Below are 14,103 nucleotides of genomic sequence, written 5' to 3'. Positions count from 1 at the left end.
ACAGTAACGAAAATTAAACAATGTGAGACCAGTACAATTTCTAATGCTACTTAAAATGGCAACAAAAATGGCTCAGTTCAACCATTCACCCATTTACGCATGGTAACACAACTACCAGTGAAAGGAAAATTATTTTTCTTTGTAGCACTTACCAGTTACCAATTTTCTGTGTGTGTTCTTTTATTGTATTGGCATCTGTTTCTCCTGATATTCTGTGAGGGGAGGAACTGCATTTGCCTCACTGGCCATTATATTCCTGGGCCTTAGTAGAATGTGTTGCACATAGAAGATGGTCAAGTACCTGTTGAGTGAAGACTGCCATGTATTGGTTATCAACCTGATCCGATTATCATTTCATCACTCAGTTATCCAATAGTCACGGACTTGGACATGTTAATGCTTGGCATGTTCTCAGTAAAAGCAATGAACAGCTATTTTCTCTTCAGAACAATTTCTAGCAGCCTAACCCAATTATTAAAACGTAATTGGGGAAAGTCCCCACTAATCAGAATCACGTTTTTCCTGTCTTCATCCAATTCTACTTCTCCAGCACTCAACAGAAACAAAATGGCTGAGGCACCAATGAGGAAGTACAAGTGGAACAACTTTCCACTAACCTCAAAGACTTAGACAAAAAAGAAAATGATACCACACGTGCACCTGGAAGGAAAGAACAGTGAATACTGTTCCTACTAGCCAGTACTGACATGGTTCCTAGGAGTGCTGGAGACTGCAGAAGCTCCTGTGGCAAACCACTCTCAGTTAAACAACAGGAATACTGGAGTAGCCATGATAAATGAAAATCGGAAACTGGCAAATGCCTTGAATTTTTTAAAAAGCTGGTAATTTCATGATAAAGGTAAAATCCATTTTTAAAAAAAAGAGCAATATTTGATCTAGTGATCTCACTTCTAGGAATATGTCATAAGATCCCAAAACACCAACCAGAAAGAATATATGCACCCCTATGTTTATAGCAGCACAAGGAATAATAGCTAAGATCTGGAAACAGCCCAAATGCCCATTAGTAGATGAGTGGGTAAAAAAAAAGATGTGGTACCTTTACACAATGGAATAGTATACAGCAATAAAAAAGAACTCTTACCATTTCAGACAGCCAGGGGGGATTTGAGTATTATGCTAAGTGAAATAAACCAGCTGGAGAAAGGTAAGTATCACATTATATGACTTATATGTGAAACATAATGAATACAATAAACTGACAAATAAAATAGATCCAGAGACATAGAAGCATGGAACAGACTGAGGAATCTCAGAGGGAAAGGGGAAGGGCCTGAAGAGATTAACCAAAGAGCTTATATGCACAACCCATGGACACAGACAATACTGCAGTAGGTCTGGGGAGGGGGAGGTGGGCAGAGGGGACATGTGTGGGGTTGAGTTAATGGGGGCGGAGGGAAGGGGGAAGAAGGGAGACATCTGTAATACTTTCAACAATATATATATATTTTTTAAATAAACCAAAAATCCAAGCTCAAATTGACTCTTTAATATAACACTGCATTATAAAGTCTTTTACTGGTATTGAGTTTGTAGAAATAATTTTATTTAGAATGTAAAAACTGGAAAAATGCCAAAGTTATGACTAAGAGCAGATCTTACCTTTCACTCTGTATACAATAAAATGGCAGTTTAATAGTTTCCTGTTTTGAGAATTATTTCATATTATTCAAACATTTCATCTACAATCTTTAAAACAATTGTATTTACAATGTACTAAAGGAAATCATCTTTTCCTTTTCTTTTTAGGAGAGTGTTCCAAAACGGGGGTCAATTCAGCCTCCTCACTGTGCTTTCTTTTCTTTTTCTTCTTTTTATGGTCACTCTGGTAACCACTGGAGTCACTGGCCAGAAAAACAGGGTCGTGGCTCTGATTGTCCTGGTGCTGCTTCTTCTCTGGCTCTTCCTGCCAGGGGCCACCATTCACATTATCAATCTGCAGGTCTGTCTCCCCCCTCAAGGCGACGCCTGGGAAATCTGCTAGCTCCGTGCTCCCACCCTCTACTTCACCTGGCGCTGGGTCTTTCTTCTTCTTTTTCTTTTTCTTCTTCTTTGGCTCTTCCTCCCAGAGGCCATTCACATTCATGGTGTTATCGATCTGCAGGTCTGTCTCTTCCTTCATGGCCACTTCTGGAACATCTGCTAGCTCAGGGGTACCACCCTCTGCTTCATCTGGCTCCGAGTCTTTCTTCTTTTTCTTCTTCTTCTTCTTTGGCTCCTCCTCCCAGAGCCCATTCACATTATTACCTATCTGTAGGTCTGTCTCTTCCTTCCCGGTGACATCCGAGAGATGTGCTAGCTCCGTGGTACCAGCCTCTGCTTCTTCTGGCTCTTTCTTTTTCTTTTTCTTCTTCTTCTTTGGAAGTTTTTCAACAGCTTCTTCAGTCCCAGTTTCTATTACTTCTTCAGAAACTGCAGAGCACTTGGTTTGTAAACTAGAAATGAACAGTTTAAAATTTTAAAGAGCAGTAAGCAAAAATAGAAGAACAAAAACATCAAGAGCATCTCAAGCTACTATGATTTTTCTAAGTGACAGCAGTATGCTGCATTCTATGGTATAAATTTCAAAGTCTTTCCCATTATCCTCTAGCCCTTTGAGATGTTAAAATTACCGTTTCCCAAGTACTTCTCCCAGATTGCTTCCACACACGTGAACGGCATGAAAAGGTTGTCAAAAATATGGCTTCTAAATTCTGCTTTTGTTCACAAAAATTTGGTCCCTACACTACACATCACAATATCCAGGCTTATTAGGTAACAAGTATATTTTCTGTCAGTTTGTCTACCAAAATAATGGAGTTTCCTGTCTACTTTCTCAATCCTTGTTTCAAATAATTGTTCTTCCTAACTTTTGCTGAAGCACATTTCACAGTTGTGAAGTATATCACTAAGATAAAAACAAGGCTCGATGAAGCTGCCTTCTTTCTAGAACTCCCACTTTTTTTCTAGAACCAGAGAGAGCCACATATCTCACTGAAATTATTAAATTTAAATATTTATAACTTTAAAATTTAGCTCAGTTACACTACTCTTATTTCAAGTGCTCAATCGTGAGACTACAGAATTGTACAAATACAGCACATCTCCATCATAATCACAGTTCAATTGGAAAGCTGCTCTAGAACTTGAATCCACATGCTGGTTACTTATCAAAGCAGAATCCAGAAAAATTGCTAAATTAACATTAGCAGTATTCCAAAAGTATCCCACTCCCAAAGTGAGCTCCTAGAGCTCAAGATTCAAGATCAAAGTAATTCTTATAAGAATTTCAATACAGAAAAATATAGAAATTAAATGGTCTACCTGGCATGATGACATTAATCAAATTATTTTTGTTTCAATCATGTACAAACAAAAGCAGGCTAATACTTACACAATATGATTAAATTACTAATTTCAAGCTCAGATATTAGCTATTTTAAAAAATTAACAATTAGAAACTATACAGTAAAACTGAGTTATTAAAATACAGACCATTTAGCTAGATGTAGAGCTTTAGAATATTTAATGCATTGTCTTAGCACTTAAGATAATGATTTATAATGACTTTCTCGTTTGAAAGCATAAGTATAATAAACAATTTTTAAGAGGGCTTATGGTCTCTAAATTCAGAATTAAATAGAAACAAGTACCAAAATGACAATAATGTGAGTAGGAACTGACCTAGTGGTATTTAGTTTTCCCCGAATGCAGAAGACTCCAGCAGCATCTGAGTCTAAACGAAATACTTCAAATTCTAGTTCATCACCCACATTTATCTCCAGGGTCTGCCACTGCTCAGTTGGCATCTGCTCAGGTTTAGGGATGGAGGCATTGAAACACCCATGTACTAAACAGCCAATGTGGCTGGAAGACACTTTATTAACTGTACCCTAAGAAGAAAAAAAGGAGAGTATAACATTAAGAAGGGATCCAAAGAGTTAACAGAAAAATCAAACTTTTTAAGATTCAAACTGATCTTCAAAGAGAAAACATCAAAATAATAGTACAATTTGGTATGGAAAATGTATCTCAAAATTTACATGTTATATTAAAGCAATGCTTTAGAATTTAGAACACTGTAGAGGTTTTAGAAAGTTCAAACTTGATTAAGCACGTAACTGCTTATCAACTGCCTAACTGGATAAACATTTACCCACCCTTTTACCCCTTAAAAAACCCACCTTAACTCTCATCTAAGATTCCTAGGGGAGTGGAGTACTCTACAACCATATTGAACCAAGCAGAAATTACTCTTTAATATGTCCTACACATAAGAAGACCTCAAGGCAGGAAGCAAATGCTTTTTATCACTAGGATTCACACTGTATTTCTATAAACAGTCTGAACTTCAAAGCTCAAAGAGCATTCTTTAATGATTAAATTGAGCATGACGTACTAGTAAGCAGTCCTAACTATTAGAAGACAGCTTACCCTTTATATGTAAATCTTGAACAGCTGTTTGGACTAAATTACAAAAACACTAGAAGCTTAAAAACTAAGATAAAAGGATGTACTACAGAATTTTAAGCTTGAAATAAAAATTTCCAAAAAATTTAGTTTTCTATTCTTCCTATATAAGAACATAGATAAGGTATATGAATAAAAACCCAAAATAGTTTAAAACTATTTTAAATTATAGATTTTTAAATAATATTAACATGTATAATGTCAGCAACTCCTTGTACATGTAATAGAATAAAACTTCAGTCATTATCAGGAGGCAGCTGTCCACAGTGGTACCTTCTGCAAGGTCTGGAAAAATATGGTACATCTGTAAAATGGAGTAATATTCAGAAATAAAACGAAATGAACCAACAAGTCATGAGAAGATATGGAGGAATCTTAACTGCATAAATGGTAGGTGAAATAAGCCAATCTGAAAAGGCTGCCTATGGTATGACTCCAACTATATGACATCCTGACAAAGGAAAAACTAGGGAGATAGACAACACAAAGAATGAACTCTAATATAAAGTGCAAACTTTATCTAATTATCAATATTGGCTCAACAACTATAACAAATGTACCACACTAATACACAATGTCAATTATAGAAAAAGTGTGTTTGTTGCATTTTTTCTGTACCTCTAAAGCTGCTGTAAAAAAAACAAGTCTATCAATTAAAAAATATTCAGTAGGGAAAGGAAAATCTTTTCAATATGTGGATCTGGAATAACTGAAGCTAATGAACAAGGAAATGGACCTCCAGGGCCTACCTCACATTATACACCAAAAATTAAAGCTTGAACACAGACCTACATGGAACAGCTAAAACTACAAAAATTATAGAAGCTTCTAGGAGCAGACAAGTTTCTTAGATAGGATCCAGAAAGCAATATCCATAAAAGTATACTATGCTGAATTGGACTTCACCAAAAGTAAAAGCTCCTGGAAATGCTAATTAAAACCATTATGAGAAGCTACTATACTAAAAGACTGACAGCACCAAATGTTGGCAAAGATACATAGCACCTGGAAGTGCTGTATGGGAAGTTAGTCTACCAGTTTTTCATAAACACACATCTACGCTGCAACCTAGCAATACTGCTTCTAGTTTTTTACCATAAGAAATGAAAATGTGTGTTCTCAATAGTTTTATTCTGAAAACTACCCAATGTCCCTCAATGAAGATGGTTAATCAAAATGTAGTATCTATAATAATAAAAGCATAATATGCTAGTTAGACCAGATATCCTTCTGGACAAAGCCAGGGCTGCAAGAGAAGCTGATGCCAGCAGCTGGGGAAAGAAAGGCCTACTATTGCACGAATTTTGTGCATCAGGCCTCTAGTATTCATACAACTGAATACCACAAGTGCTGAAAAAAAGAACAGTACACACAACAGTATGGATGAAACTCATGGTGAGCACAAGAGACTATTTGAGAGTTTATAATGTAATATCCCACTACTATGAAATTCTAGAACAGGCAAAACTAATTTATGGTCAATGAAATCACAACAGTGGTTGTATCTAGGATAGAGAGAAAGGATTGACCAAAAAAGGACATGAGGGTCATTTCTAAGAACACATAATGGTATATGCCTTTGTCAAAATTCATTTAGTTGCACACCATGATCTATACATTTTATTGCATGTACATTATCTCATATTATTAAAAATAAAGAAGAACTGGAAATAAAAGAGTATTTAAGGACTGGATATTATTGTAGAGGATAGAGTAAAAGGGATCACTTTACTTTTCATTTTATATTTTCTTTACAGTTAGAATGTTATTTCCATGGACATGTTTGCATTTGTGGTAATTTACACAAAACAGATGACAGCTGAGTTGCAGAATTTTTAACTATAAACATACTGCCAACTTTAACAGTTGAAGGCAGGTTGTAGGATTCCAGTTTGGCAGTCCAAGCATACTATTTCTTCCAGGTTAATAGGTATTAAAATTTTTTTAAATTAGAAATGCCATGTAAATCTTGCCGTAGTAAAATCTAAGCTATATTTTTATTAACAGTATCAAGGCTTAGTTATTGTTATTAAACAATTCCTCTAAAAAATTTAAGGTAGAAAAAAATTGCATACATGCATATATACATACACATATATATGAACATATACACACACAGAAGTGCAAGTGAAGAGGATAAATGCATAAATTTCAGATTTCATGCCAATTTTTGCATTTCCAGCTTCTCAAGGAGTAGACTCACCACCCCTCATCCTGGACTTATTTTTATTTGAATTTGCAACTCCAGTTTTATATTCTACAATATGGTTTGAATCTTTTATAAAGTAACCATATTTGTGTATTATTGGGAAATTTTAAAATAATCAAAGCTGATTTTTTTAAAAATGAATGTGTTCTTTTGTGGTTTGTGTTTGTTTTGTCAATTCTCACCCAAGAATATTTTTCTATGGATTTCTAGGGAGAGTAGTAGAGAAAAGGAGAGAGAGAGAAGCACTGATGTGAGAGAAATACACTGATTGGTTGCCTCCTGCACAAGCCCCGACCAGGGCCTGGACTGGGGAGGAGCTTGCAACCAAGGTATGTGTCCTTGACCAGAATCGAGCCTGGGACCCTCTGTTCTGCAAGCCAACACTCTAGCCACTGAGTCAAACCAGCTAGGGCTTTTTTTTTTTTTTTTTAACCTAAGTTCACTTTGGTACTATATGAAGAGTAAGTTGGATGGACACATACTCTACACATGCATGTGAGTTTTAGGATGATGAAATTTCAAAATGTACCTAGATTGAAATGATGGAAATTAATTTCCTTTTATTTTTTAAAATAACTTTTAGTTATCCAAATAACAGTCCCAAAGTGTATAGTTTCTAAAATTTTCAAATTACATAATTATAATATAACTATACAAAAAAGAGACATACATACCATAATCTTTTGCCCTGGTTCAGGACAGAAAATAATGAAATCGGCTTCAATATTAAGATGAATATGTCCTTGATCATCATAAATATCTCCCAGTTCACCAACTACTTTAATGTTATCATAAGCAATGGGAACACCTAGAAGGCTTTAAAAAAAAAAAAAAAAGGAAAAAAAATGGTATTTTTTTTTACCCTCTTTTAATTGGCATTGTCATATCATTTAAAAACTCTTAGTCCAAAAAGTATATCTCTAAATATAACCACCCAAACCAAAAATACCATATAGCATATTACAGGTTAGCCCAGTGGTTGGCAAACTCATTAGTCAACAGAGCCAAGTATCAACAGTACAACAATCAAAATTTCTTTTGAGAGCCAAATTTTTAAAACTTAAACTTTTCTTAACGCCACTTCTTCAAAATAGACTTGCCCAGGCCGCGGTATTTTGTGGAAGAGCCACACTCAAGGGGCCGAAGAGCCGCATGTGGCTTGAGAGCCGCAGTTTGCCGACCATGGCGTTAGCCTGTAATAATTTTAGTAGTCCAATTTCACAATGTTCCTAATATATTGGCTAAGTTAAAAATGATTTAACCTAACTTTAAGATAGATACCCAGAAATGTCCAATTACGCAAGAGCAAAAAGTTGACCCTTCTTCTCTATTTGCTACTCATTTGGATTCTAGTCATGCTAGAATGACAGGAAAACCTGGCCAGTGTGATTCAGTGGTTGAGCATATACCCATGAACCAAAAGGTCACTGGTTCGATTCCCAGTCAGGGCACATGCTTAGGTTACAGGCTCAATCCCCAATAGGTGACATGCAGGAAGCAGCTGATCAACGGTGTTTCTCTGTCATTGATACTTTTATCTCTCAATCCCTCTCCTTTTCTCTCTCGCTTAAAAAAAAATCAATCAAACATATTTAAAAAAATAGTAATGAAAGGAAAAAATAGGACTTGGCAAGAAAAATGTATTTTTCTGAGTATGACTTAGTCAAAGAAATTTTGGCATTATCCAGCATTACTGAATTTCTGTACTAGGTGGCACATAGCAAGAGAAATGTTAAGGTTAAAGCTGAAGCCCCTGAGCATTATAGTCAATGACTTAATAGAGAAAAATCCAAACTGCAACTGTTGCTTAGTAGTGGAAAGGCTAAAAATACAATTATCTTATTGCTGACAATGACTCTGACATTTTAGTCTACAGGCTTGACAGTCAGGATTAGGGAGCAACTATTGCAAAAAGTCATTTCCAGGTTCTTAAGGAATTATACTACAGAGGTAGACCCAGTGGCTTCCACTACCACACCCACAACTCTTTCCAGAAAACTTCCCAGACAAGGCTGACACCTAACGCTCCTTTACTCTTAAAGGAATCCATGCATAGCACGATCGTTCTTAATCTCATGCTATTGAATCTATCTGTATATATGTTTGGATTCCACTAAGATTCCTTTGAGAGAAGAGAACATTTTTGTTGAGCTCAATATTCTAGAATAATCTCTCTATATAAAAGGCTAAGATGCAAAGTGTCCCCTTGGGAGTTTGACCAGGAGTTTGGTCATTTACTATAATATGACGTGTGCTGACCACTAGGAGGCAGCACAGAACGAAGGAAAGCCCTGACCGGCAGCCAGAAGGCCCCGATCAGCCTACTCGCCAGCCAGGCCTAGGGACCCTACCTGTGCATGAATTTATGCACCAAGCCTCTAGTTTATATAGATTAAAAGAAAGAATTTCTCCTAATAGCAGATGTTTAAGCAAAACAGCCAGGAGTCACTGGAAAGGAACTTTAATAACTACTAAATTAGGAAAAACTTAAACTCAGAGACTATTCCGGAAAGCACCCTTCTGAGTTAATTTCTGCATGTGACATTCCTGAACAGGACCACCACAACTGAGACAATATTAGGGGCACCAAAAACAAAGAGTTAGAGAGCAAGGGGAGTAGCTGCCATATTAGACAGAAAAACAAAATTAAGACTGTTTCCCCTAATCAATTATTAGGTGGTGAGTCTCAAGTGTGGGGGGAATACTGCTGTCCCCTAGGCAGCACTTGGGGATTTGTGGTACTGACCATGGCTGTGACAATCACTGGCTAAGGCCAGAGATATGAGACATTCTGCCCTGTGCAAGACAGTTCTATACAATGAAGAAATGTCCCTAGCTCTACACCACTTCTGAATGAGGGGATAGATTAATTTTAAATATCTGGGCATAGAATCTAACTTAAAAACACACACATTAATATTAAAGTCATTTTTGAATGGTTTTAATATGCATTATAAATTCCAGGAATGTAGCTGGACAGATTTAAGGCTAGACTGTTTTGTTTGAAACTTTCCTGAGAATTTCCCATTGTTTCAGAAAAGCATTAGACCACTGGAGACACTGTGTTTGTGAGGTGTCAACTCAAAACCCCTGCATCGATGTACTTTTGTAACTGACACACTCACAATTATTTTAGGTGTAGGTGTGGGAGGCATCTAACTACTTTGCTCTTCCCAGGTAATCATGCTTACTACGCATTACCACATTGAAATGCATTTTACTGTACGGTGTTAGAGCACTGAATGTATTTCTTTTCTTTTTTTCTCCTTTTTTTGCAATTGCGTAGGTAGGTTATATTATCTTTTAATTTTCATTTCATTTCAGCACAACAAAGAGCATTTTCATTTCATTAACAGCAGAACTGCAAACTATTACAAGAGGGAGGGTATAGGGTTCTGTAGAATTCAGAACTACTGACTAGGGAATGAAACTACAGAGCCTAACTAGGCCCCAAAGGATTTGTATAAATCCATCCAATCTTCGGGAAAGCAACTCCCAGCATAAAACTCACTAACGTCATCGGATATATAATGACAAACCCCTTAACCATGTTAATAATACCTGTTTTACTTTTATTTTCAGACACCATCCTGGATAGGTTGGTAGCTTTAGGTTTAGATAAACAACAATTAAATCAAGTTTAATGGCTGCTTAGATTGCACATTTAAGGCTTCTATAGAACTAGTGGGAAGGAACATTATTTATCACTTCCAACTATACAACTCAAGAGAGAAAAATCAATGTGAGACACATGGATTGGTTGCCTCCAGCATATGCTCTGATTAGGGCAGGAATCGAACCTGCAAACCTAGGTAGGTGCCCTTGACTGAAAATCGACTGGAAATTGAACACGCAACCCTTTGGTAGGAGGGCTAACACTAACCACTCTAAACACCAGTCAGAGCAATAATTTTCCCCCTTAATGGCCTCTCAAAGATATAACTTAGAAATTATGTGATTTAGAAAACTACTTGCTCTAAGCAAAGTTTTCAAAATTGATGTGAAATAGCTTTTAAAAAATTATGTCACTGGGGAAAAAGGGTGCAAAGTCTGTCAAATGGAGGATGCTGCTGAGATAACTTGTATGCTACTGAGAGCTATTCTCAATTTCTTTCTTTTCCTCATTTGCTAAACAAAGAGAAGCAAGTCCTCTTGCCTCTACAGAAGTGTTTCCCAAACTTCTCTCATGATGAGAATCACCTGGTGGAGTTATTAAAATACAGATTCCTGAATCTCAACTAAGAAGTGCTAAACTAGAATTTCTGGGAACATATATAAAATTGTATACTTAGCTAGTGCTCTCAACTCCTCCAGGTGATTCTCATCATGAGAGAAGGTTGGGAAACACTGCTCTACAAGATGGCCCCAGTCTGCGGACAAACAGCTATACCTGATATATGGTTGATTGCTATAACAACTTCCTGCGGGTTCAATGTTTGCCCCTCATTAGTAATCACAGTTAAATGTGTGGTGCCTGGCTGCACTGAATACACTGGAGTCTGAGCACATCCCAGAAATAATGGGTGTGAGCCGCAGGGTGAGGTAGGCTGGGTGGGGAGCTGTCCGATATGTTCAGAGTGCAACCTGCTCTATAAACTGACATGACAACACTGTCCAATTCATTTAAAGGAATTATCATCCAATCAGTTCCTAGTCTCTCTGGTGGAATGGCTCCTATTGGAGGCATGTGGGTGAATTTGCCCTAGACCAGTGGTTGGCAAACTCATTAGTCAACAGAGCCAAATATCAACAGTACGACGATTGAAATTTCTTTTGAGAGCCAATTTTTTTAAACTTCTTCTAATGCCACTTCTTCAAAATAGACTTGCCCAGGCTGTGGTTATTTTATGGAAGAGCCACACTCAAGGGGCCAAAGAGCCGCGTCTGGCCCGCGAGCCACACTTTGCTGACCACAGCCCTAGCCTGTCAAGTTGAGACACTGATGTATTTTACAACTTTCTGAAAGCAATTAAACAGTTGCCTATGTTTCCACATTTTCTGACCACCCTGTATATCCATCCTCTATGAACTGGTCTTTTGTCTAACCTATCACCTCCCTTAAATCATCATCTACCACTACCAAATCGTAACCAGATTTGCAGTGTAAGAAATTTTTCATGTCAATTTTCTTTACACCCCAAACATCAGGGACATGTACTATTCTCAACAGTGTGCCAAGCATCAGAGTTAAGAGGATAATGTGCTAATCCTGGTTAAGCAAAAAGTAGAAAACACACACACAACACACACACACACAAAACACACCCAACAATTGGCAAAGCCAAGAAAGAAGAGCAAAATGGCCATCTTCTCTGATTTGTCCCCCCACTCTGTCTTTGGCCCACTGCCCTCCTCCAACTGTGCCCATCGTCTTTCCCGACATAGACTATACTCCAGTTATTTAACACGTCCAATTCTCTGGTCAAAGCATCTTATTTCACATCTACCACCCACTTGCTTATGCCACTCTCTTTGCCTGTAGCACTACCATCTCCTCCTCCTCCTCCTCCTAGTAAGTTGTTCTCAAAGATCCTATGAAGGAATTCACCACTCAATATATATTAACAGACTTCTGCAAGGTTTTAACACTTCATTGCATTTGGCTTGCCGGTATACCTCTAATAGAGCCTAAAATCCCTTAAAACACAGATCTTGTTTTTACACCCCAACTCCCTATTATACAAAACAGGCATAGGGTGTGTTGGTGTTTGGAGGGAAGCTGTATCTTCTATTTGATTCTTAACCTGTGTGAGGTTCAGGGTTTTCTTTGAGAAAGTGGAGAAACGTCTGGATGCTTTGATGAAGAAAATGGACAAGGAAAATTCCTGCAATTTCCAGAGGCTCATGAAATTGGTAGCAAGCAATCTGCTCGAGAGTCTGCTCGGCCTAGTTTTGGGGCGATCCCAGGGGAAGAGCCCAATGGAAAATTCAGCAGCATCCCAGGTGTGTCCGCTCAGGGTCTGGTCTCCCCTGACTGGCTGCTCAGCGCCAGGGCTGCGGGTCATTACTCCGCGCAGCCGGTCCCGAGGGCATCGGTGGCTGGTTTTGCCTCTGAGCCCGAGCAGCCTGGAAGCGCATTAAGATACATCTACCCACCCTCTCCCTCGACCTCTACCTACCCTAGCAACTCCGCGTTTGCAAGTTATTCTTCAAGGTCTTCATTCAAATGCACCTACAGGTTCTCTCACCCCGATCGGAACCAAGAGACGAGGAAAAGTGCCGGCCGCAGCCATGACCATAAAAAAAACCGCCCCTTCGGCCACCGTTGACAAATACAAATTGTACCAAGGCTTCAACAACTTTCTATACAATGAGTGAGAATCAACTCAAGTGCCACACTCCAAACGTTCACTGTCTCCCTTTAAAAACAAAAACACCCACATACAGACCTGGGCCTAACGGGTCTCCAGACCCCCGCTCTAGTCTCAACCCTACACCCCGCTTCTGGAGCGAAATCCCCCCCCCCAAAACCCCCCGCCGACACAGAACACACCATCTTCACACGCTGTCTTTCCTGCTGAGACCGGGGCGCCGCACGGGTCCGGACCCGGGAGGCGCCGGGGGACCAAGCGCACGAGGCCGGCGCGCTCCTCCCGCCACCCTCCCCCACCCCATCCCCCGTGCGCCCCTTTCTCCGGCGCCACCGGCACCTCCACCCCGCGGACCCCTCCCGCGCCCCAAAGGAAGAAGGGGCCGCGAAAGGGGAGGCCAGGCTACCTTTCGGAATAGCGCAGCAGCTCCGCGTCCAGCTGCTCGCGGATGCCCGTGCGTTTCCGGTGCAGGTAGCGCGGCGACAGCGCGATGTGCCTGCTGTGGGGCCCCGCCACCAGGCAGGAGTAGCGGCTGCTCAGCAGCGCGCACGCGGCGGCGTAGGTCGGCAGCTCCAGGCAGGGCAGGGCGCCCGCGGGCCCCGCCACCGGCCCCTCCGAGGCCGCTGGGGCCCGCGGAGGCTCCGGGCAGCCGGCGGCCATGCGGCTGGCTGGTCAGGTTTCCCGCGGCGCGCGCCGCTGACGCAGACGCGACCTACTTCCGGTCGCCGGTCTGACGCAGCCCACCCGCCGCCCCGCCCCCTTGTGAAGGGCTTTGCTTGATTGAGCCGCAGTACCCAGCGCTGACCAGGAGGGGGCGCCCGCTTTCGCTTCGTTGGAGGACAACTGGAGCTGTGGACTGTGGATGGAGCATGCTAAGAAGAAGGCTTAACAACCACCACGTTTCTTAAGGGCTGGCAAACCTGTGTTTTTACTAAGGTTCTCTTTGGATTTAGTGTGTAGGTTTAATAAGAGTTCACAAGTGGGTAAGGTGGTTTGGTAGATTTTTGCAAGCATATGGAATGCATCTATAGGCAGCCTTGATGCCCCAAATGAAACAGTCTGTAAAGGAACCCCTCCCCCCACGCCCCTCTCTCTTTCCAGTCCCTCATTCTG

At 39.9% G+C, this 14,103-nt stretch overlaps 1 protein-coding gene across 1 annotated transcript; it reads right to left on the bottom strand.

Moving 5' to 3' along the window:
• Positions 1-1,490: 1,490 nt before the first annotated feature.
• Positions 1,491-13,697, bottom strand: POLR1F (RNA polymerase I subunit F). The gene is made up of 4 exons (XM_036429227.2): positions 13,397-13,697; positions 7,354-7,495; positions 3,685-3,893; positions 1,491-2,456 (listed from the first exon to the last, which is right to left on the bottom strand). The coding sequence occupies exons 1-4, from the start codon at positions 13,648-13,650 to the stop codon at positions 1,748-1,750; spliced, it is 1,314 nt and encodes a 437-aa protein (XP_036285120.1). The 5' UTR covers positions 13,651-13,697; the 3' UTR covers positions 1,491-1,747.
• Positions 13,698-14,103: the final 406 nt, after the last annotated feature.

Source organism: Pipistrellus kuhlii, unplaced genomic scaffold, assembly GCF_014108245.1.
Source record: "Pipistrellus kuhlii isolate mPipKuh1 unplaced genomic scaffold, mPipKuh1.p scaffold_m20_p_10, whole genome shotgun sequence".
In the NCBI taxonomy this organism is placed as follows: domain Eukaryota; kingdom Metazoa; phylum Chordata; class Mammalia; order Chiroptera; family Vespertilionidae; genus Pipistrellus; species Pipistrellus kuhlii.
Note: the sequence above shows the minus strand (reverse complement) of the source record. Positions and strands in the feature narration are given on the sequence as shown.

Coding starts and splice junctions, on each gene's coding strand:
- POLR1F (XM_036429227.2), bottom strand. CDS start 13,650: ATGGCCGCCGGCTGCCCGGAGCCTCCGCGGGCCCCAGCGGCCTCGGAG. Junction 3,894..7,353: donor AACCAGGGCAAAAGATTATG/GTATGTATGTCT, acceptor TTTTCTTCTTAG/GGTACAGTTAATAAAGTGTC. Junction 2,457..3,684: donor GGAAAACTAAATACCACTAG/GTCAGTTCCTAC, acceptor GTTCATTTCTAG/TTTACAAACCAAGTGCTCTG.